Source organism: Oratosquilla oratoria, chromosome 21 (genome assembly GCF_046742065.1).
Source record: "Oratosquilla oratoria isolate Oo_2021 chromosome 21, ASM4674206v1, whole genome shotgun sequence".
NCBI lineage: Eukaryota > Metazoa > Arthropoda > Malacostraca > Stomatopoda > Squillidae > Oratosquilla > Oratosquilla oratoria.
Window position 1 is genome coordinate 1,464,523 of NC_134797.1, and position 22,009 is coordinate 1,486,531.

A 22,009-nucleotide genomic window follows, 5' to 3' on the forward strand; every position below is an offset into this window, starting at 1 on the left:
ATTTCCTCCCATCCTTCTTGTTCCACACACCATCCTTGCACACTTTGTGACTCCCTCCTTGAACCATCCACATTCCTCCTCCACTCCTAGCTCTACTCTATCCTTCACTCCCTCCCACTCCTCTCTCAGCTTATTCTTGTACTCCTCCTTTTCCTTTTCATTTAAAGAGTTCACTCTAAGCACCTCCCTACCTTTTGTCCTTTTCCTCTTTCTCCAATTATCCTCCACTCTCAACTTACCTTCCACCAAAAAATGATCTGATATTCCCCCACTCTCTCCCCTTAGAACATGCACATCCTTAACTCTTCCTATTATACTCCTATCTATCACTACATAGTCCATATATGCTCTATCTACCACCCTTCCCTCCACCACCCTCTCCCATGTGTAATTGCATTCTTTTCCCCACCACAGGGTAGGCGAAACAAGGAAATGAAATTCAGAGAAATGGTACAGGACAGCAACAAGGGGTTGGGGGACAGCATAATGGAGGGAGAATAGCAATATGATAAAAGTTTCATCATTTTTCTGTGAGCAGAGTCCTCTATCACAGACAAAATGATGTGTGGCTCTGGTCCATAGGGGTGCTCCATATAGACCCTAAGGTATCAACTGCATGCTACTTTATCACAACATGCAGCCAATACTCCAGACGAGGACTTGCCTTGTAAGGGAAAAAAAAGCCCTTGGTGTGTGTGTGTGCATTTACCTAATTGTATTTACATAGTTGTATCTTACGGGAAGGGGAGCTATGCTCATGGTGTCCTGCCTTTGTATCTTGCAGTGTCTAGTTTGCTCTGAAATTCATATATGGATTTTGCACACACCATTGTTTTGTCCAGTTTGTTCCAGATATCCACCACTCTGGAAAACCTTTTTTTTTTTTCAGATCTCTTCTATAACTATCATTTTGGAGTTTTTTTCCCCATGTAATTTAAGTTTAGCCAATCTTTCCTCATATGACATGCATGAAAGTGCTGGGGCCATTTTCATGGTTACTCTTTGGATTATTTCAATTTTCTTTATATTCTTTTTGGTACTGGGTGACCATAGTGTTGCAGCATACTTCTGGGAGTTTTCCAACCAGTACCCTATGGTTTGGGTCTTTTAATGTGCATGGATGTGGTACAGATGAGAGTAAAAGGGAAGAGATAGGCAGTATGTTTGTGAGAAGAAAGATGGATGTGCTGGCTTTGAGTGAAACTAAAATGAAAGGAAAGGGCAACTGTGAGTTTGGGAGTGTAGCTGGGAGGTACTCAGGAGTGAAGAGGGGACGAGAGAGAGAAGGGGTGGCTATACTAGTAAGTGAAGAGATAATTAAGCGGATAGTGGAGTGGAAGGAGGTTTCATCAAGGTTGATGTGGATGAAGCTGGGAAAGGAGATGTGGGTTTTTGTAAGTGCGTATGGACTTGGTAGTGAGAAGAGCGTAGAGGAAAGGGAGGCTTTCTGGGTAGATATAAATGAGTGCATAGAGGGAATAGGGGGAAATGTCAATGTAGTTGTGTTGGGAGACCTTAATGCTAGGGTAAGAAATGAACCAATAGACAGAGTGCTTGGGAAGTGTGGAGTTCCAGGTGAAAATTGTAGTGGAGAAATGATGGTGGAGATGTGTCCTGAAAGAGAGTTGATGATAGCAAATACAGTGTTTCTGAAGAAAGTCAAGCAAAAGTACACATGGGAAAGGGTGGTGGATGGAAGGGTGGCAGATAGAGCATTAATGGACTATATAGTGGTGACCAGGAGTATGGTAGGAAGAGTTAAGGATGTATATGTTCTAAGGGGAGAGAGTGGGGGAATATCAGATAATTTTCTGGTGGAAGGTAAAATGAGAGTGGAGAATAGGTGGAGAAAGAGGAAAAGGGTAGAAGGTAGGGAGGTACTCAGAGTGAACTGCTTAAATGAGGAAATAAAGGAGAGTTAGTTTAAGAAGAAATTGAAAGAGGAGTGGGAGGGACTAAAGGATAGAGTAGAACTAGGAGTGGATGAGGAATGGGGATGGTTCAAGGAGGGAGTCATAAGGTGTGTAAAGATGGTGTGTGGAACAAGGAGGGTGGGAGGAAAAAGAAGGAAGGGTAGTGAGTGGTAGGATGAGGAAGCAAAGAAATGTGTAGAAGAGAAGAAGCAGTCATCCATAGATTGGCTACAAATTAGGGCGAGGGAATCGTATGAGAGGTACAAAGTAAAAAGAAGAGAAGCTAAGCATAAGATAAAGGAAGCAAAGAGGAGAGCAGATGTGAAATGGGATAATAGTATGACAGAAAATTTTGAAAGTAATAAAACGATGTTTTGGAAGGAAATTAAAAGAGAAAAAGGAGGCGAATCAAGTAGAGAAGAGAAGGTAAAAGGTGCAGATGGAGAGATGATAATGTGAGAGGAAGGTGGGCAGAGTATTTTAGGGAGTTGCTAAATGTGAAGGAGGATATGGAGGAAAAGGTAGTTGCAGTTGGAAGCGCTAAGAAAATGAGAGTGATGAGTGAGGAAAATGGAGGAGAAATAGGGAAGGATGAAGTGAAAGCAGCTGTTAAGATGATGAGAGCAGGTAAGGCACCTGGTCTGGATGGATGCCATGCAGAATGTCTGAAGAAAGGAGGTACAGTAATGGTGGACTGGCTGGTGAGGTTGTTTAATGTTTGTTTGAGAGAGGGTAGAGTGCCAGAGGACTGGAGGAGTGCCTGTATAGTTCCACTTTACAAGGGAAAGGGGGACAAGTGTGAGTGTAGTAGTCTCAGAGGGATCAGTTTGTTGAGTGTAGTTGGGAAGGTTTATGGGAGGGTCTTGATTGAAAGGATTAGGAGAGGAACAGAGGGAGTAATTGGTGAGGAACAGTGTGGATTTAGGACAGGTAGGGGTTGTATAGATCAGATTTTTGTGGTAAGACAAATATGTGAGAAAGCTATAGGAAAAGGTAAGGATGTTTTTTGGGCTTCTATGGATCTGGAAAAGGCTTATGACAGGGTAGACAGGAAGGCATTGTGGGAGGTACTGCACATATATGGGATAGGAGGAAAGCTGTTAAGAGCAGTCAAGAGTTTTTATGAGAGTAGTAGAGCTTGTGTTAGGATTAGAAATGGAGAGAGTGAATGGTTTGATGTAAAGATGGGACTTCGTCAGGGATGTGTTATGTCACCCTGGCTGTTCAATCTTTACATGAATGGGGTGGTGCGAGAGGTGAATGCAAGGGTAGTGGGTCAGAGGTTGGAGATGATTAAAGAAAATGGAGAAAAGTGGGAGGTGAGCCAGTTGTTGTTTGCTGACGACACTGAGCTTGTAGCAGGATCAGAGGAGGGATAGAGGAAGTTAGTGACAGAGTTTGAGAAGGTGTGTGAAAGAAGGAAGCTGAAGATAAATGTGGGCAAAAGTAAGGTGATGAGATGTACAAGGGGAGAGAGTGACAGCAGACAGGAAGTGAGCATTAAGGGTGAAAGACTGGAGGAAGTGGATAGTTTTAGATACTTGGGTGCGAATGTGGCAGGAAAGGGAGGAGTGGGGGTGGAGGTAGAATATAGATTGAGAGAAGTGAGTAAATGCCTTGGTGGATTAAAAAGTGTAATGAGAAATAGACATCTGGGAATGGATGCTAAGAGGAGGTTGTATGAGGGAGTGATTGTGCCAACAGCACTGTGGAGGGCAGAAACATGGAATGTGAGAGAGGAAGAGAGAAGAAGTTTGAATGGGTTCGAGATGAAATGTCTGAGAAGTATGATAGGGGTTACTAGGCTAGATAGAGTGAGAAATGAGGAGGTGAGGAGGAGAACAGGTGTGGAAAGAGAACTGGGAGATAGGGTTGATGAAAGGGTATTGGGATGGTTTGGACACATGGAAAGAATGAGTGAAGGAAGATTAGTAAAAGAGGTGTGGAAGGCAGAAGTGGAAGGAGTGAATGTGAGGGGGCGTCCTAGGATGAGATGGATGGATGGGGTGAAAGGGGCATTACAAAAGAGAGGAATGTCTGTTGAGGAAGGATGGGAGAGGGCAGAAGATAGGGGTGAATGGAGATGGGTGTATAGATGATGCTGTGATGCATGATGGGGAGTGGGTTGGGGATGGGGTGTGAGGAAGTATGTATGAGAAAAAAAATTGACGCTGCCTGAAGGGATTTCTCCCCGTCTTCTCCTTTTTTGCATGAGGGGACAGAGAGGGGGGAGGGGGGTCACCGAATTTATGAAGCGGCCTTGCTGTGGATGTGCTGTGTCTTGTGACACTGCTTCTGACCCAGGGCAGTGGACAGGATGCAGGGATGACCCGTCATCTAGGAGGTGCCAAAATAAGAGGGAGGGAGGAGGGTGGAGGGGAGTGGAATATATAGGAAATGGAATGGGTGGGAGTGGTTTCTATGCCTTTTTCTTTGTGGCTACCCCCCATGTAAGGGGGAAAAAGCCTTTGGTATATGTATGTATTATTTCCCTCATGTGCATGTGTATTTACCTAGTTGTATTTTACAGGAAGAGAGCTATGCTCATAGTGACCTGCTTTTGTATCTTTCAGCATCCAGTTTGATCTTAAATTCTTGTATAGTTTTTGCACTCACTGTTTCCTCATTCAGTTTGTTCCAGATATCTATCACTCTGTGTGGAAAGCTATTCTTTTTCTGATCTCTTATGTAACTATCATTTTTAAATTTCTGTAGATGGTTAGTAGATCTCCTCTTTCTCTTCTTTGTTCCAGTGTTGGTAGTTCAAGTTTGTCCAATCTTTGTTTGTATGTCAATTTGGAGAGTGTTGGTGCCATCTTTGTCAGTGGTCTTTGAATTCCTTCTAATTTCTTTATGTACTTTCTAGTACTAGGTGTCCATAGTGTTGCACTGCACTCCAATTTTGGTCTTATCAATGTAACTAATATTTTCTTTACCATTTCTTCATCCATGTAGTCAAAGGCCACTTCCATTGATCTTGAGAAATTGAAAGTTTCTCCGACTATTTTGTTTATATGTATGTCTGGTGCCCTGCCATTGGTGATAGTTACTTCTAGGTCCCTTTCTGAGTTGACTTTTTTAACTTCCTTTGTACTAATTTTATATTGTCCCAATATTCTATTTTTGCTTTTTCCAAATTCCATTATTCTACATTTCTTGATGTTGAAATTCACTTCACACTCCTGACTCCATTTCCAGACTTTGTCCAGGTCTTCTTTTAGTGATTTGCAATCTTCCTCTGTACTTACTCTCTTTAGTAGTTTCGCATCATCTACAAAGAAGTTCATATAACATTCCACACATTCATCCATGTCATTTATATACATGGCAAACATTATCATAGCCAATACAGAGCCTTGGGGGACTCCATTTATCATTTCTTCCCAATTTGAGTTCTTGTCTCTAAGTACCACCCTCATTTTTTTCCTGTTCAAGAAATCTTTCATCCATTCCAATAATTTTCCTTGTACTCCACCTATTGTTTCAATTGTTCTTAATAGGTTTTTGTGTGGTACTTTATCACACCATCTGGGGTATTGGCTGCTTGTTATTGTGGCAAAGTAGCATGCAGTTGGTACTTTAGGGTCTATATGGGGCACCCCTACGGACCAAAGCCACACATCATTTTGTCTATGATAGAGGAAAACTCTTCATAGAGAAACTATGACACTTTTATACTATGACTGTCCCTCCGTTATGCTGTCCCCCAACCCCTTGCTGCTGTCCTGTACCATTTCTCTGAGTATTCATTTTCTGCTGTGGGGGAATTCCCTGTGGTGGGGGAAAAGAATACTGCCACCAAGTATTTCCACTTAGATCGTAAGAGGCGAGAAGAAAGGAACAGGGAGTGGGACCAGGCATCCTTCTCCTTGTAGCCCCACAGGGGACATTCCTAAACAAAAAAGTAAAGGCATAAGAGGGTCTGGGAGTTTTCCGACCAGCACCCTAAGGTTTGGGTCTTTTAATGTGCGTGGATGTGGTACAGATGAGAGTAAAAGGGAAGAGATAGGTAGTATGTTTGTGAGAAGAAAGATGGATGTGTTGGCTTTGAGTGAAACAAAGTTGAAAGGGAAGGGTGAGTGTAAGTTTGGGAGTGTAAGTGGGAGGTTATCAGGAGTGAAGAGAGGACGAGGGAGGGAAGGGGTGGCTATTCTAGTAAGTAAAGAGATAGGTAAACGTGTAGTGGAGTGGAAGGAGGTTTCCTCAAGGATAATGTGGATGAAGGTGAAACTGGGAAAGGAGATGTGGGTCTTTGTAAGTGCATATGGGCCTGGCAGTGAGAAGAGTGTAGAAGAAAGGGAGGCCTTTTGGATAGATTTAAATGAGTGCATAGAGGATTTAGGAAGAAATGTCAATGTAATAGTACTGGGAGACCTTAATGCTAGGGTAGGAAATGGTCCAATCGATGGAGTGATTGGGAAATGTGGAGTTCCAGGAAAGAATCGTAGTGGAGAGTTGATGGTGGAAATGTGTCTAGAGAGTTGATGATAGCAAATACAGTGTTTCGGAAGAAAGTCAAGCATAAGTACACATGGGAGAGGGTGGTGGAGGGAAGGGTGGTAGATAGAGCGTTGATGGATTATGTAGTGGTAAATAGGACTATGATAGGAAGAGTTAAGGATGTACATGTGCTAAGGGGAGAGGGTGGGGGAATATCAGATAATTTTTTTGGTGGAAGGTAAGTTGAGAGTGGAGGATAGATGGAGAAAGAGGAAAGGGACAAAAGGTAGGGAGGTGCTTAGAGTGAACTCTTTAAATGAAAAGGAAAAGGAGAAGGAGTACAAGAAGAAGCTGAAGGAGGAGTGGGAGGGAGTGAAGGATAGAGTAGAGCTAGGTGTGGAGTAGGAATGGGGATGGTTCAAGGAAGGAGTCACAAAGTGTGCAAAGATGGTGTGTGGAACAAGAAGGACAGGAGGAAAAAGAAGGAAGGATAGTGAATGGTGGGATGAGGAAACAAAGAAGGTTGTAGAAGAGAAGAAGTGTGCTTACACAGATTGGTTACAAAATAGGACGAGGGAGTCATATGAGAGGTACAAAGAAAAGAAAAGAGAAGTAAAGCAAAAGGTAAAGGAGGCAAAGAGGAGAGCAGATGTGAAGTGGGGTAAGAGTATGACAGAAAATTTTGAAAGTAATAAAAAGATGTTTTGGAAAGAAATTAAGAGAGGAAGAGGAGGCAAATCAAGTAGAGAAGAAAAGGTAAAAGGTGCAGATGGAGAGATGATAATGGAAGAGAAGGCAGTAAGGGGAAGATGGGCAGAATATTTTAGGGAGTTGCTAAATGTGAATGAGGATAGGGAGTGAAAGATAGTTGCAGTGGGAAATGCTAAGAAAATGAGAGTGATGAGTGAGGAAAATGGAGGAGAAATAAGGAAGGATGAAGTGAAGGCATTTGTTAAGATGATGAAAGCAGGTAAGGCACCTGGTCTGGATGGATACCATGCAGAATGTCTAAAAAAAAGGAGGTACAGCGATGGTGGACTGGCTAGTGAGGTTATTTAATGTTTGCTGGAGAGAAGGTAGAGTGCCAGAGGACTGGAGGAGTGTCTGTATAGTTCCACTTTACAAGGGAAAAGGGGACAAGTGTGAATGTAGTAGTTTCAGAGGGATTAGCTTGTTAAGTGTAGTTGGGAAGGGTTACGGGAGGATCTTGATTGAAAGGATTAGGAGAGGAACAGAGGGAGTAATTGGTGAGGAACAGTGTGGATTTAGGACGGGTAGAGGTTGCGTAGATCAGATTTTTGTGGTAAGACAAATATGTGAGAAAGCTATAGGTAAGGGGAAGGATGTTTTTGGGGCTTTTAGGATCTGGAAAAGGCTTGGCTTACGATAGGGTAGACAGAAAGGCACTGTGGGAGGTTATGCAGATATATGGGATAGAAGGAAAGCTTCTAGGAGCTGTCAAGAATTTTTATGAGAGTAGTAGAGCTTGTGCCAGGATTGGAAATGGAGACAGTGAGTGGTTCGAGGTAAAGGTGGGACTTCGTCAAGGATGCATTATGTCACCCTGGCTGTTCAACTTATACATGGATGGGGTAGTGCGAGAGGTAAATGCAAGGGTAGTGGGTCAGGGATTGGAGATGGTTAAAGAAAATGGAGAAAAGTGGGAGGTGAGCCAGTTGTTGTTTGCTGACGACACTGCGCTTGTGGCAGGATTGGAGGAGGGACTGAGGAAGTTGGTGACAGAGTTTGGGAGAGTATGTGATAGAAGAAAGCTAAAGACAAATGTGGGTAAAAGTAAGGTGATGAGATGTACAAGGGGTGAAAGTGGCAGTAGACTGGAAGTGAGCATTAAGGGAAGGGAGAGCAACTGGAGGAAGTGGATAGTTTTAGATACTTGGGTGCAAATGTGGCAGGAAAAGGTGGAGTGAAGGTGGAGGTAGAATGTAGATTGAGAGAAGCGAGTAAATGCCTTGGTGGATTGAAGAGTGTAATGAGGAATAGACATTTGGGAATGAATGCTAAGGAGAGATTGTATGAAGGAGTGATTGTGCCAACAGCACTGTATGGGGCAGAAACATGGAACATAAAAGAGGAAGAAAGAGGGAGTTTGAATGTGTTTGAGATGAGGTGTCTGAGAAGTATGATGGAGGTTACTAGGCTAGATAGAGTGAGAAATGAGGAAGTGAGGAGAAGAACGGGGATGGAAAGGGAGTTGGGAGATGGGGTTGATGAAAGAGTATTGGGATGGTTTGGACACATGGAAAGAATGAGTTAAGAAAGACTACTAAAAGAGGTATGGAAGGCAGATGTTGAGGGAGTGAACATGAGGGGACGTCCTAGGATGAGGTGGATGGATGGGGTGAAGGGGGCTTTGGGGAAGAGAGGAATGTCTGTTGAGGAAGGACGGGAGAGGACAGAAGACAGGGGTGAATGGAAAATGGTTGTATATGGATGATGATGTGATGCATGAGGTGGAATGGGTGGGGGGATGGGGGGTGAGGTAGTATGTGTGAGCAAAATTTGACGCAGCCCGAAGGGATTCTGCCCGTCTTCTTTTATGCATGGGGTGGACGGAGAGGGGGGGTCACCAATTTAATGAAGCAGCCTTGCTGTGGATGTGCTGTGTCTTGTGACACTGCTTCTGACCCAGGGCAGTGGACAAGGTGCAGGGATGACCCGTCATCCAGGAAGTGCTAAGATAAGAGGGAGGGTGGAGGGATGTGGAGTGTATTCAGGGATGGAATGGGTGGATATGATTTTATGCCTTTTCCTTTTTGGCTACCTCCCTTGTAAGGGGGAAAAAGCCTTGGTATATGTATGTGTATGTATGTATGTATGTACATTATCAAATGCTTTTTGTAAATCTAAGAAGGCACAATCTGCCCATCTTTCCCTTTCTTGTATTATTTCTATTAATCTTGAGTAAAAGCATATCAAGTTTGTGGGACATGATCTTCCGCGTGTGTATTTATCTAGTTGTATTTTGCAGGAGGAGAGCTATGCTCATAGTGACCCATAGTTGTATCTTTCCACATCCAGTTCTTTCTTAAAATCACGTATAGCTTTAGCACTCATTGTTTCCTCTTTCAATTTGTTCTATGTATTCTATTACTCTATATGGAAAGCTGTTTTTTTTTTTCATATCTCTTCTGTAACCATCTTAAGTTTCTTATATCCTCCTGTATTTCTTCTGTCCCTTTTTAGTAGTTCATCCCTATCAAGGATTTCCATCTCTTTCATAATTCTGTAGATGGTTATTAAATTGCCTCTTTCTCTTCTTTGTTCTAGAGTTGATAAATTTAGTTTGTCCAATCTTTGTTTGTATGTCAACTTGCAAAGGGTTGGTGCCATCTTTGTCATTGCCCTTTGAATTCTTTCTAGTTTCTTAATGTTTTTATTTTGTACTAGGTATCCATAGAGATGCTGTGTATTCCAATTTTGGTCATACCAGTGTAACTAGTATCTTTACCATTTCCTCTTCCATGTAGTTAAAGGCCAACTATTTTGTTTACATGTTTGTCTGGTGTCATGTCGTTTGAGATAATTACCCTAGGTCCCTTTCTGAGTTTATTTTTGTAACTTCCTTTGTATCAATTTTGTATTGACCTGATATTCTATTTTTGCTTTTTCCAAATTCCATTATACTACATTTCTTAATGTTGAAATTCACTTCATTCTTCATACTCCATTTCCAGACTTTGTCCAGGTCATCTTGAAAAGATTTGCAATTTTCTTCTGTACTTACCTTCTTCAGTAGTTTCGCATCATCTGCAAAAAAGTTCATATAATATTCCATGCCTTCATCTATGTTGTTTATATAAACAGCAAACATTATCGGAGCCAATACAGAGCCTTGGGGGACTCCACTCATCATATCTACCCAATTTGAGTTCTTTTCTCTAAGTACCACCCTCATTTTTCGACCATTCAAGAATTCTTTCATCCATTGCAATAATTTTCCTTGTATTCCACCCATTGTTTAAATTTTTCTTAGTAGCTTTTTGTGTGTATCTTTGTCAAGAGCCTTTTGTAAGTCCAAGAAGGCACAGTCTGCCCAACCATCTCTTTCTTGTATTATTTCTATTAATCTTGAGTAAAAGCCTATTAAGTGTATTTACCTAGTTGTATTTTACGGGACGAGAGCTATGCTTGTAGTGACCCATTTTTGTATCTCTCCGCATCCAGTTTATTCTTAAAATCTTGTATAGTTTTGGCACTCACTGTTTCTCCGTTTAGTTTGTTCCAGACATCAACCACTCTATGTGGGAAGCTATTCATTTTCATATCTCTTCTGTAACTGTCCTTCTTTAGCTTCTTTTTGTGTCCTCTTGTTTCTCTTCTGTACCATTTTAATAAGTTATCTCTATCAAGAATTTCCATCCCTTTCATAATTCTGTAAATGGTCATCAAATCACCTTTTTCTCTTCTCTGTTCCAGTGTTGATAGATGTACTTTCTCAAGTCTTTGTTCATATGTCAAATTTGATAGTGTAGATGCCATTTTTTTTGCTGCTCTTTGAATTCTTTCTAATTTTCTTTGTTTTTTTTTGTGCTAGGTGCCCATAATGTTGCAGTATACTCTAGTTTAGGTCATATTAGTGCAGCCACTATTTTCTTTACCATTTCTTTATCCATGTAGTTGAAGGCCACTTTCATTGATCTTAATAAGTTAAAAGTCTTTCCAACTAATTCATTGACATGTTTATCAGGTGTCAAGTCACTTGAGATAATCACTCCCAGGTCCCTTTATCAGTTGACTCTTTTCACTTCCTTGTTACCAATTTTATCCAACAACAACAACAACAACCATGGCCGACTCTTCCTTCCGGCACAAGATCTCCACATTGCGACCGATCTTTTCGAGCAAGAATCGGTCTTATTAGTCACCTACGGACTCACCAGTAACTTTGCACGAAGACTATCATCCTCAACCTTGAGGGATTGCCATCATCACCAATTTTATATTGACCTGGATATTTTATTTTTGCTTTTTTTCAAATTCCATTATACTACATTTCTTGGTGTGAAAGTTCATTTCACACCTCTGACTCCATTCCCATATTTTGTCCAGGTCTTCTTGTAGTGATCTGCAATCTTCTGTGCTTACTCTCTTGAGTAATTTGGCATCGTCAGCAAAGTTCATGTAACACTTCACTCCCTCATCCATATCATTTATATATATGGCAAACATTAAAGGAGCCAATACAGAGCCTTGCAGAATGCCACTTATCACATCTTCCCAGTTCGAATTTTTATCTCTAGGTACCACTCATTTTTCTCCCACTTAAGAAATCCTTCATCCGTTCCAGTAGCTTACCTTGTATTCCTCCTATTATTTAAATTTTTCTTGTTAACTTTTTATGTGGTACTTTGACAAAAGCCTTCTGCAAGTCCAAGAAGGCACAATTTGCCCAGTCATCTCTTTCTTGTATTATCTCAATTAATCTCAAGTAAAAGCATATTAAGTTTGTAGTACACGATCTTCCACTTCTAAAGCCAAATTGTTTAGGGTTTAATATTTTATTCTCTTCCAAGTGTTTGATCCATTTGTTTCTGATAACTTTTTAGCATATTTTTGCTATAGTGCTTGTAAGGGATACTGGTCCGAAGTTTGTAGGATCTTCTTTGTTTCCTACTTTATATATTGGTACTATGTTTGCATCTTTCCAATCTTGCAGTACCTTTCCTTCTTTGAGTGAAAAGTCTCTTATCTTGTATAATTTGTCCGTCAGTTCGTCTATACACTCTTACAGTATCCAACTTGCAATTCCATCTAGTCCATGCAGTTTCATAACATCTAGGTTTTTTATTTGGTCTCTTATTTCTTTCTGTGTTACCTTTATTTCTTTCATTTTAGGGGATCTTTCTCGTTATCCATCTTCCCAAATTTTTGAGCTCTCAATTGTAAAAACAGACCTGAAGTGTCTGATCATAACTTCTGCAATTTCTGTGTCGTCTATATATTCTTTATCTCCGTCACGCAGTTTTACAATTTCGTGTTTGCCTTTTAATTTTTCATTTACATATCTGTAAAAGAGTTTAGGTTGATCCTTACATTTGTCTATAATATCTTTTTTATAATTTCTTTTTTCTTTCCTGCATATATTCACATGGAAGAAAGACAAAAGACCTGAAAAATGGAAAATATATACCTTATAGAAATGAATATGTACAAGCGTGCAGAGAGGAAAAGAGAAAATATGAAAAAGATGTCATAGAAATATGTAAAGATCAACCAAAACTATTCTACAGATTTGTAAACAACAAGCTGAAAAACAAACAAGACTTGGAGAAATTAAGACAAGGAGTTGAATACACAGAGGAAATAGAAATGACGGAAATTATGAACAAGCATTTTAAATCAGTGTTTACAAGGGAGAATATACAACTGGAAGAGATCAAATGGAAAGAGAAAGTCCCCCCTATGAAAGAAATAGAAGTAACAAAGAATGAAATAATGAACACTTGAGTAATCTTGATGTTAGAAAATTGCATGGACCAGATGAAATAGCAAACTGGATTTTGAAAGAATGCAGAAATGAACTGGCAGACTAACATAGCATAATAAATAGTTCCTTGAAAGAAGGAAAAGTTCCAGAAGATTGGAAAAAAACAAAAATAGTACCTATATATAAAGGAGGTAATAAAGAAGACCCTACCAACTATAGACCAGTCTCTCTAACAAGTACAATAGCAAATATTTGTGAAAGAATTATCAAAAGTAGATGGGTAAAATATTTAGAAAAAACAACGTGCTAAATCCAAGGCACTTTGGATTCAGACAAAGACGATCATGCGTCACTAATTTAATATGTTTCTATTTAAGGCTAATGGATATAATACAAGAAGGAGATGGATGGGCTGATTGTGCATTTCTAGACCTAAAAAAAGCTTTTGAAAAAGTACCACATACAGTAAGAAGTTGCTTAAGAAATTAGAAACTGAGGGAGGAATACAGGGCAAACTGCTTAAATGGATGGAAGACTTTTTGCAAGAACGAAAAATGGGAGTAGTGATAAGAGACAAACACTCAAAATGGGATGACGTAATAAGCGGTGTTCCACAAGGAACAGTTCTGGCCCCAATAATGTTTGCTATATATAGTAATGATATGGATGAAGAAATTGAAAGTTATATGAGCTTCTTTGCAGATGATGCAAAACTATTAAAAAAAGTGAAAATGGAAGAAGATTGTGAGTCACTACAGAGTGATCTCAATAAAGTATGGGAATGGAGTAGGAAGTGGGAGATGGAGCTCAACACTAAAAAGTGTAGTATAATGGAATTTGGGAAAAGCAAAAACAGAATAACAGGATAATATAAATTGGGAGAAGGAATAGAAAAAGTTGAAAATGAGAAGGACCTGGGAGTCATTGTTATGAATAATATGTCACCTGAGAAACATATAAATAAGATTTTTGGAGAAACTTATAATTTAGTATGAACAATTAAAGTGGCATTTACATACCTGGATGAAGAAATGGTGAAGAAAATTCTAATCACTCTGATAAGACCAAGATTGGAATATACTGCAATGATGTGGTCACCAAGTACAAAAAAATGTATAAAAAATCTTGAAAGAATACAAAGAGCAATTACAAAACTGGCACCAACACTCTCAAAACTATCATATGAAGAGAGACTAGTAAAACTTGAACTACAGACACTAGAGCAAAGAAGAGAGAGAGGAGATTTGATAGCTATTTACAGAATCATGAAAGGCATAGAAATTATTGATAGAGAGAATCTGATAAAATGGGATGATAGAAATACAAGAGGGCACGGAAAGAAAATCAAGAAAGACAGTTATAGAAGAGATCTGAAATAGAACAGCTTTCCTCACAGAGTAATAGACAGGTGGAACAAGTTAGATGAGAAAGTGGTGTGCGCAAAAACAATACATGAATTTAAAAATAGTTTAGATAAAATGAGATATGAAGACGGGACCCCACGAGCATAGCTCCCCTTCCCGTAAAATACAACTAGGTAAATACAACTAGGTAAATACATATTCGTTCTTAAGTTTTATATGTGTTTGCCATTTGGATGTTTTTTTTTTGTCTCTTTACCATCTTTTCCAGGCTTTGTCTCTTTTGTCTTTAGCCTCACTGCACCTTTTGTTATACCAACACTTTATATAAATCTCTTTTTGGTTCTTCTTTGGTACATATTTATCAATGCCTTCCTTGTACTTTTCTTTGAATATGTTCCATTTGTCTTCCATCTTTGTTTCCTCTTTGGAGAATTTATCCCAGTTTGTGTTTTGGGAATTTTTTCTTAGTTTTATAAAATCTGTTTTGTTGTACATTAATCTTCTTTCTCTATGTTTATCATTCCTTCTTACATCATTTTGTTCTTTTAATTCAAACTCTATTAGTATATGGTCACTCTTTCCAATTGGTGTTTTATACTCCATTTTGTTCACAATATCCACTTCAGAAGTTAATATTAAGTCTAGTTTAAATGGTTCCTCATTGTTTCTATATCTAGTATTTTCCTTAACCCATGGTGTTGAGGTATATTCAATGGTCATATCCAGCAGAATGTTGCTCCAAAGTTCTTCTCCCCCTTTTACTATCATTTCTTCCCAGATTATATCCTTTGCATTAAAATCACCCATAATTACTATGTGACCACCTTCTTTCAGTACTCATTTAGCACATTCATTGTGTCTTCCAGTAATTTAGAATGATCACTATCAGACCAAGCCTGTGTTTTTGTGGCACATATACTGGTACAAATTTTTTACTTTTCATATTTTTATTTACAACTTCAATCATAATTAATTCCGCATTATATTTGCCTTAATTTATCTTTGTCACATTTAAACCCTTTTTAGTCATTATCATGACACCTCCCTGTTTGTCTGTTCTATTTAATGCCCAGTGGTTGTATAGACCATGTCCCACCATACTTGTTGATAGAGGGCCTTTCAGTTTTGTCTCCACAATTCCCATAATGTCAGGTTTCTCTATTTCCAGATAGTCATTTAGTTAATCAATTCCAGAGATCATACCATTGATATTTGTGTATACCACTTTTAGTTTCATATTTTCTTCTCTTTTTTTGGTTTAAATTTCCATTTTTCTACATTACCATTTTTTCAGTCTAGGGTCCAGTACTCCAAAAAAAAAATTGTTTCTTTCTGTCTTCTCATTTCTATCATTGGCTTCAATTCTGAGAGCCTTGTCTTTCTCTTTTTCCTCATCACTCATTTCCTTTTTTATCCATATATTTTTGTATTTCTCACTGCTAATTTAACCGCTTGTGATAGTACCTCCTTGGCTATTATTTGAGTTCTTAGTTTTATTTTCAGAGGTCTATGTTGTTTTTCTTTTAAATATTTGCCTATCCTGTGAATCTCATCAATTTCTTTGTTAAAATTTTGCCCTTCATCCTGAATTTCTTTCAAAATTTCCTTAGCTGTTTCCTTTTCCTCCTTTTCTCTCTGGTATTTATAGACCTACACATCATGTTTTTCTTGGATACCATGGATCACAATGCATTTAGCTTTGTCAACTGTATCTGTGTGTGCATGAGTGTGTGTGTATATATACAGTATATATATATATATATATATATATATATATATATATATATATATATATATATATATATATATATGTATATATCAGATAATTTTATGACCGTCGCGCAAAGATACGAACCTGCGCTGTACATGACGACAAGAGGCCCCCATGACTGCCGCTTTACTATATATATATATATATATATATATATATATTATATATATATATATATATACATATATATATATATATATATATACATATATATATATATATATATATATATATATATATATACACACACACACACACAGTGAGACCTCGTCCATCACGAGTGTTTGGTTCCTTAGCCTGTCATGCAGGAGAAAATTTGTGATAAGCAAATAACAGGTTATATGGAAAAAAAATAGGTTCCTAGACCCTTTAGAGACACTAGTGCACAACACAACCCATTGGGCTATTCAGATCATACTATTGTGAATCATGTTTGTGTTCAGCAAATGCTGGATATTTTACCTATTTGTGTAAATGTGAAATTTTGTGCAAGGTGAAATTGTGTTGGGCAAGGTCTGATAGTATGGAAGGCAGAGATGGAGGGAGTAAACATGAGGGGGCAATCAAGGATGAGATGCTTGGGGTAAAAGGGGTGTTGGGAAAGAGGAGAATGTCTGTTGAGAAAGGGAGAAGAGAAGATAGGGGTGAGTGGAGAATTGTTGTGTATGGATGATGCTGTGATGCAAGGAAGGGAGTGGGTAGGAGATGGGGGGAGTATGTGTGAATGATATCTTGACTCAGACTGAAGGGATTTCTCCACTTTTCTTTTTCTGCATGAGGGGATGGAGAGGGGAGTCGCTGTTTAAATGAAGTGGCCTTGCTGTGGATGTGCTGTGTCTTGCTACATTTCTTCTGACCTGGGGAGTGGGCGAGATGGAAGGATGACCTGTCAACCAGGAGGAGCCAAGAAAAGAGGGAGGGAGGGGTGGTGGGTGGGATTGGAGTGGGCAGGGATGAAATGGGTGGGAGTGGATTTATGCCTTTTGACTTTGGATATCTCCCTTGTAAGAAAAAAAAAAAAAAAAAAAAAAAAAAAAAAATCATATATATATATATATATATGTATATATATATGTATATATATATATATATATATATATATATATATATATATATATATATATATACAGGTACTCCTCGTTTAACGACGACAATTGGGACCAGCGTGCCGTCGTTAACCGAATTGGTCGTTAAGCGAAAGTGTATACATATATGTACATGTACTGTATGTACAATGTCCAGCAATACATGTATCTTTATTTTAGTGTATTTTCCCTCTTTTATACAGTACATTAAAGCTTTATTTACTGTTTATTTATGGTGGTTAGGTTCCTAAAATTACCGTATATGACCAAATCCGCGTATGCTGACATTCCATATTGAATACCGGGGTATTTTTTTAGTTTCGACCATGGATGCAATATAGCAATAGAAATTTAATTATTAATTTTGTAAATTAAAATGTATCAACATAATATGCAATTTTGTGGGCGGAAATGAAAGTAAAAAATACCATGCTACAAGAAAATATGCTAATGAACGAAGTCGGTAGCATAGGATCGGGACGCCATATTGCCGTCTGCCAACGTCTCTCACGAGGACGAGCCAGATGACATTTAATTTGCAGGTAATGATTTATCAAACACAGGTTAGGTTAGTTTAGTTTAGGTTAGACGGATTTATCATCCTTTCATTTCTTCGACATCGGCATCTATCATAACAAACATGGTGTACCATTCGTCCGACATGACTTCATTACTTACGAAATTTGTTTTAGCACCTATTTTTTCCGCTCACAAAATTGCATATTACGTTGATACATTATAATTTACAAAATTAATAATTAATTTTCTATTGCTATATTGCGCCCTTGGTCGAAACTAAAAATTTACCACTACCGGTATACAGGTAGTTGTCGACTTACGACCTATACGACTTACGACTGATCGACTTCACGACCACGAGATGGTGCAATAATATCTAACATTTAATAGAGTAATAGAATTGCAATGTTATGCCTGGCAGTGCAGTACATTACTCCGCACGCTGCGAGACGCGAGTACGATAGTTTTCACAGGCTGCCGGCAGCGTCAGCATCCCAGCCAGCTAAATATTCTTTCATTTTGTTTGTTTGAAGTAAAATGTTTCCTAATTTTGCATTGCATTTTGTATTTTTGTATGTTTTGCAATTAATAAAATATAACAAACTTTTTATGCCTAGGCTAGTTTGTTGTCGATAACAATATGTTCGGTACAGTACTTAAACGAAAAGAATGTGTTTTGTTGAAATAAAAAAAATCCTAATTTTGCCTTACATTTTGTATTTTTATGTTTTGCAATTAATAAAATGTAACTATTTTTTTATGCCTAGTCTGTTGTCGATGACAAAATGTTCGGCACAGCATTTTATATTTTTATGTTTTGCGATTAATAAAATGTAACAGTAAACTTTGTTTATGCCTAGTCTGTTGTCGATAACAATATTTTCAGTACAGTACGTAAACGAAAAGAATGTGTTTCGAAATATTTTTTCCTAATTTTGCTTTACAATTATTTTAATGTAACCAACAAAAAAGGATTTGTAGGTCAAAGATGACAGGACTTTATTCAGTATCATAGTATGCGCAGGCCTAGGCTACGTTTCCTAACGAAAATGATAAAAAGTTAATAAATATTAAACAACGTAGCTCAAAGATAATAAGATCTTATTCAGTATGCATACGTTTCCTAAAGAAAGTCTGATGGTAAAATAATACAAAGGTTAACAAATACAGTATTAAATATCATAGGTCAAAGATGATAGGATTTTATTCAATATGCTTAGGCCTAGGCTACGTTTCCCAAAGAAAATCAGATGAAATTATAAGAAGGTTAAAAATACTATACAACATAGTTAAAAGATGCTAAGATTATTTCAGTATGCTAAATATACAATATATATATATATATATATATATATATATATATATAATATACATATATATATATATATATATATATATATATATATATATATATATATATATATATATATTATATAAAGGGTAATATATGCTGTATATATATATATATATATAGACCGACTTGTGTCCAGATCAACTTACGACCTGTCTGTCGGAACCGAACTTGGTCGTAAGTCGACGACTACCTGTATACTGTACCCCAGGTAGTTTTTTCAGCTTGCAGGATGGTAATGTAGACCTAAGCTTCAGAACACTTTATCTCACAGGTAATATCCACCGTACAAGTTCATTTATAACATCATACAAATTTGCCTCAGCCAACTTAATTATCGTACATGATGTCGTAACTTTGGGAGATTTACGTTAAACGAATGTCATAAAGCCCGTCGTTACTCCGAGTTGTCGTTAACCGAGTAGGTCGTTAAACGAGGAGTACCTGTATGTATATATATATATATATATATATATATATATATATATATATATATATATATATATATATATATATATATATATATATATATATATATATATATATATATATATATATATATGTTATGTAATAAATTTCAATGTCTTTCAGAAATGCTCTTTCATTGTCAGTATTAGAAGGGCTTGAGTCAGCCATAACCAAAGAAAGCTCCACTCTTCGCTGTATTGTTTTGGCTGCTCAAGGAAAGGTCTTCTCTGCTGGGCATAACCTCAAAGAATTGGTAAACTTTAACATACCTTTCTCTGTAGAAAATAAAATAATTTCTTTTAACTATTGGTGAGTGATTAATAATTGTTGCCTTATGTTTTTTGACTACTTCCCTTATAAGGGGAAAAACCTTTGGTATATGTATGTACAGTAGACCCTCGTTTTACGCGGATTTTTTATCCGCGGTTTTGAATTTACGCGGATTTTTGGGTTTTTGGGTTTTTGGGCATTTAAGGCCTATTACACACGGCTTTCTATGTCTCGAATGCACTCTATCCTAGATGAGAATCCAGACCTGGGCGTCAAAGAATATTGGAAATCATTCACAATTGCAGACTGCCTCACTATTGTGGAAGGGGCAACCAAGGAAGTTAAGCATCAGACTGTCAACTCCTGCTGGAAAATTCTGTGGCCAAGCTGCGTCCATTCTTTTACAGGCTTTTCAGCGGATGAGCAAGTGGAAGATCAGGTGAAGAAGACTGTAGCCTTAGCAAAGGAAGTTGGCGGTGAAGGATTTGCAGATATGGAGGAAGAAGAGGTTCGGGAACTGGTTCGTGGCCATGCAGTTGAGCTGTCTGAGGAGGAACTGGTGGAACTCGTCCAGTCGGCCAGTGAGGAGGAGGAGGAGGAGGAGAAGGGCGCCCTACAAAGCCGTTTTGCAGGACATGAAAAAGCGCCGAGTACAATTGCCCATCACCATGTTTTTACAGAAACGTGGTGGTCCAGCTAATTCTGATGCCGAGTCCGACTAGACTGCTACCTAGACTACTACCCCTTCTACATATATTCATTTCATGCACTGTTTTTTCTTGTTCTTTTGTTTGTATTGTATTGTTTTCCTATTTTTCTATTGTATTATTTTGTTCAATATGGCAATTCATTGTGGAAATAAAATTATTAGGGTTCTAATGATTGTTTTGGTATATCTCCTTCAGTGGCGGAATTTTACGCGGATTTTCGTTTTATGCGGGGGTTCCCGGTCCCTAACCCCCGCGTAAAACGAGGGTCTACTGTATATGTATGTATGTTTTTCTCAGTGGAAAATCTTCAGCCCCCCAGCCCATTTCATACATCCACCTGGTTTTTATTCTTCCTCTCAATCAGTCAGTCTGTTACCCTGGGAGATCCAACTTCTAGATAACCAGCAATAGCCACTGGATTGGCCCATAAGTCACTCAAGGAAGAAATATTGTATTGTCTGGGTATGGCTAGGGTAGGATGTATTTAATGTCTGCTGTTTGATGGATCTGGGGCAGTTTGATGCAATGGCCAGGCCTTTTCTGTGATGGTGTTGTCTTAACCATTTCAGTATGAGTCAAATTCTCATGTGCAACATTGGCTGCCATATGTACGATTCATCACACTACACACATTATAAAATATAAAGTCAGTGCTGTATTACTCGTCTCTTTTACTCTGAGTAATAATAAACACAGAAAATGTGATCAAACCAGTTCACAGAATCTGGGGGTAACTCATGTACAACTACAAAAAATATATATAATCAAGACACTGACACCAGCATCCTTGTGTACCCACTTGTGCCTCATGATGCCTACATAGGTGTCATTGTATGGAAGTTGTTAATGGTGACTTGAAGGCAGTCATGCCAGTGGTTCCTGCTTTTCTTGGTAGGGATTTTTCTGTCTGGAGAGGTTTCATAGGGTAGGGAGTTTGGTAGTTGGTAGTTGGTACTTTGATAGGAATGTGTTGTGTGTTGCAGGTGATATGTTGTAGATGTTGGTATAGTATACTGCTGGTGTAGTTTTTGTTGTATTCATCACTCAAATTGTAAATCAGATGGAAAGAACAGCCTTTGGGCTCCTGTCATCCTTTCATTCATTCACAAATTTCTTCCATTCCTATCTTGTGCAGTCTCTTCCCTGCTCAACAAAAATTCCAAATGCATCCAGTTCCCCTTCAAAGGATTACAAAGGCGGAGCATGCCGACAGGAGACCTTTTGATCCATATCTAGGTCGGATGCGAAAAAAAAATCATAATAATAAAATAATAAATAAAAACTATGATAATGTAAATAACAAATAAAATACATAAATAAATGCATAGGTATAGTTAAATAACAAACAAACAGGTAAATAGTAAATAATAATAAATTGACATATAACTAATAATAAATGAAAATCAGACAGACAAATGATGACAAAACAAAAACAAATAATATAAGATAAATTATAATCATTACAGCATCTTACTTAGGTATTTATCTAAATGATTCTTAAAGCATCGAACTGAACTACATTGCACTACCTGTGCAGGAAGTTTATTCCATTCATTAACTACATGGTTGGCAAAGTTGTTTCTACCTACTTCCAAATTGAATCTATTTCCGGACAGTTTGAGACCATTGTTTCTTGTCTGATTCTCATTCAATGTAAAAATTTTGTCACT

The 22,009-nt window shown here is 38.1% G+C and overlaps 1 protein-coding gene across 3 annotated transcripts in view; it reads left to right on the forward strand.

The window, feature by feature from the left end:
- LOC143036680 (enoyl-CoA hydratase domain-containing protein 3, mitochondrial-like) overlaps positions 1 to 22,009 on the forward strand; it is a 50,428-nt gene that overhangs the window by 14,689 nt on the left and 13,730 nt on the right. For all 3 annotated transcript variants that reach the window (XM_076204240.1, XM_076204241.1, XM_076204242.1), the window contains exon 4: positions 19,483 to 19,612. In XM_076204240.1, coding sequence (XP_076060355.1) covers positions 19,483 to 19,612 — 130 coding nt within the window. The remainder of the gene's footprint in view (positions 1 to 19,482; positions 19,613 to 22,009) is intronic.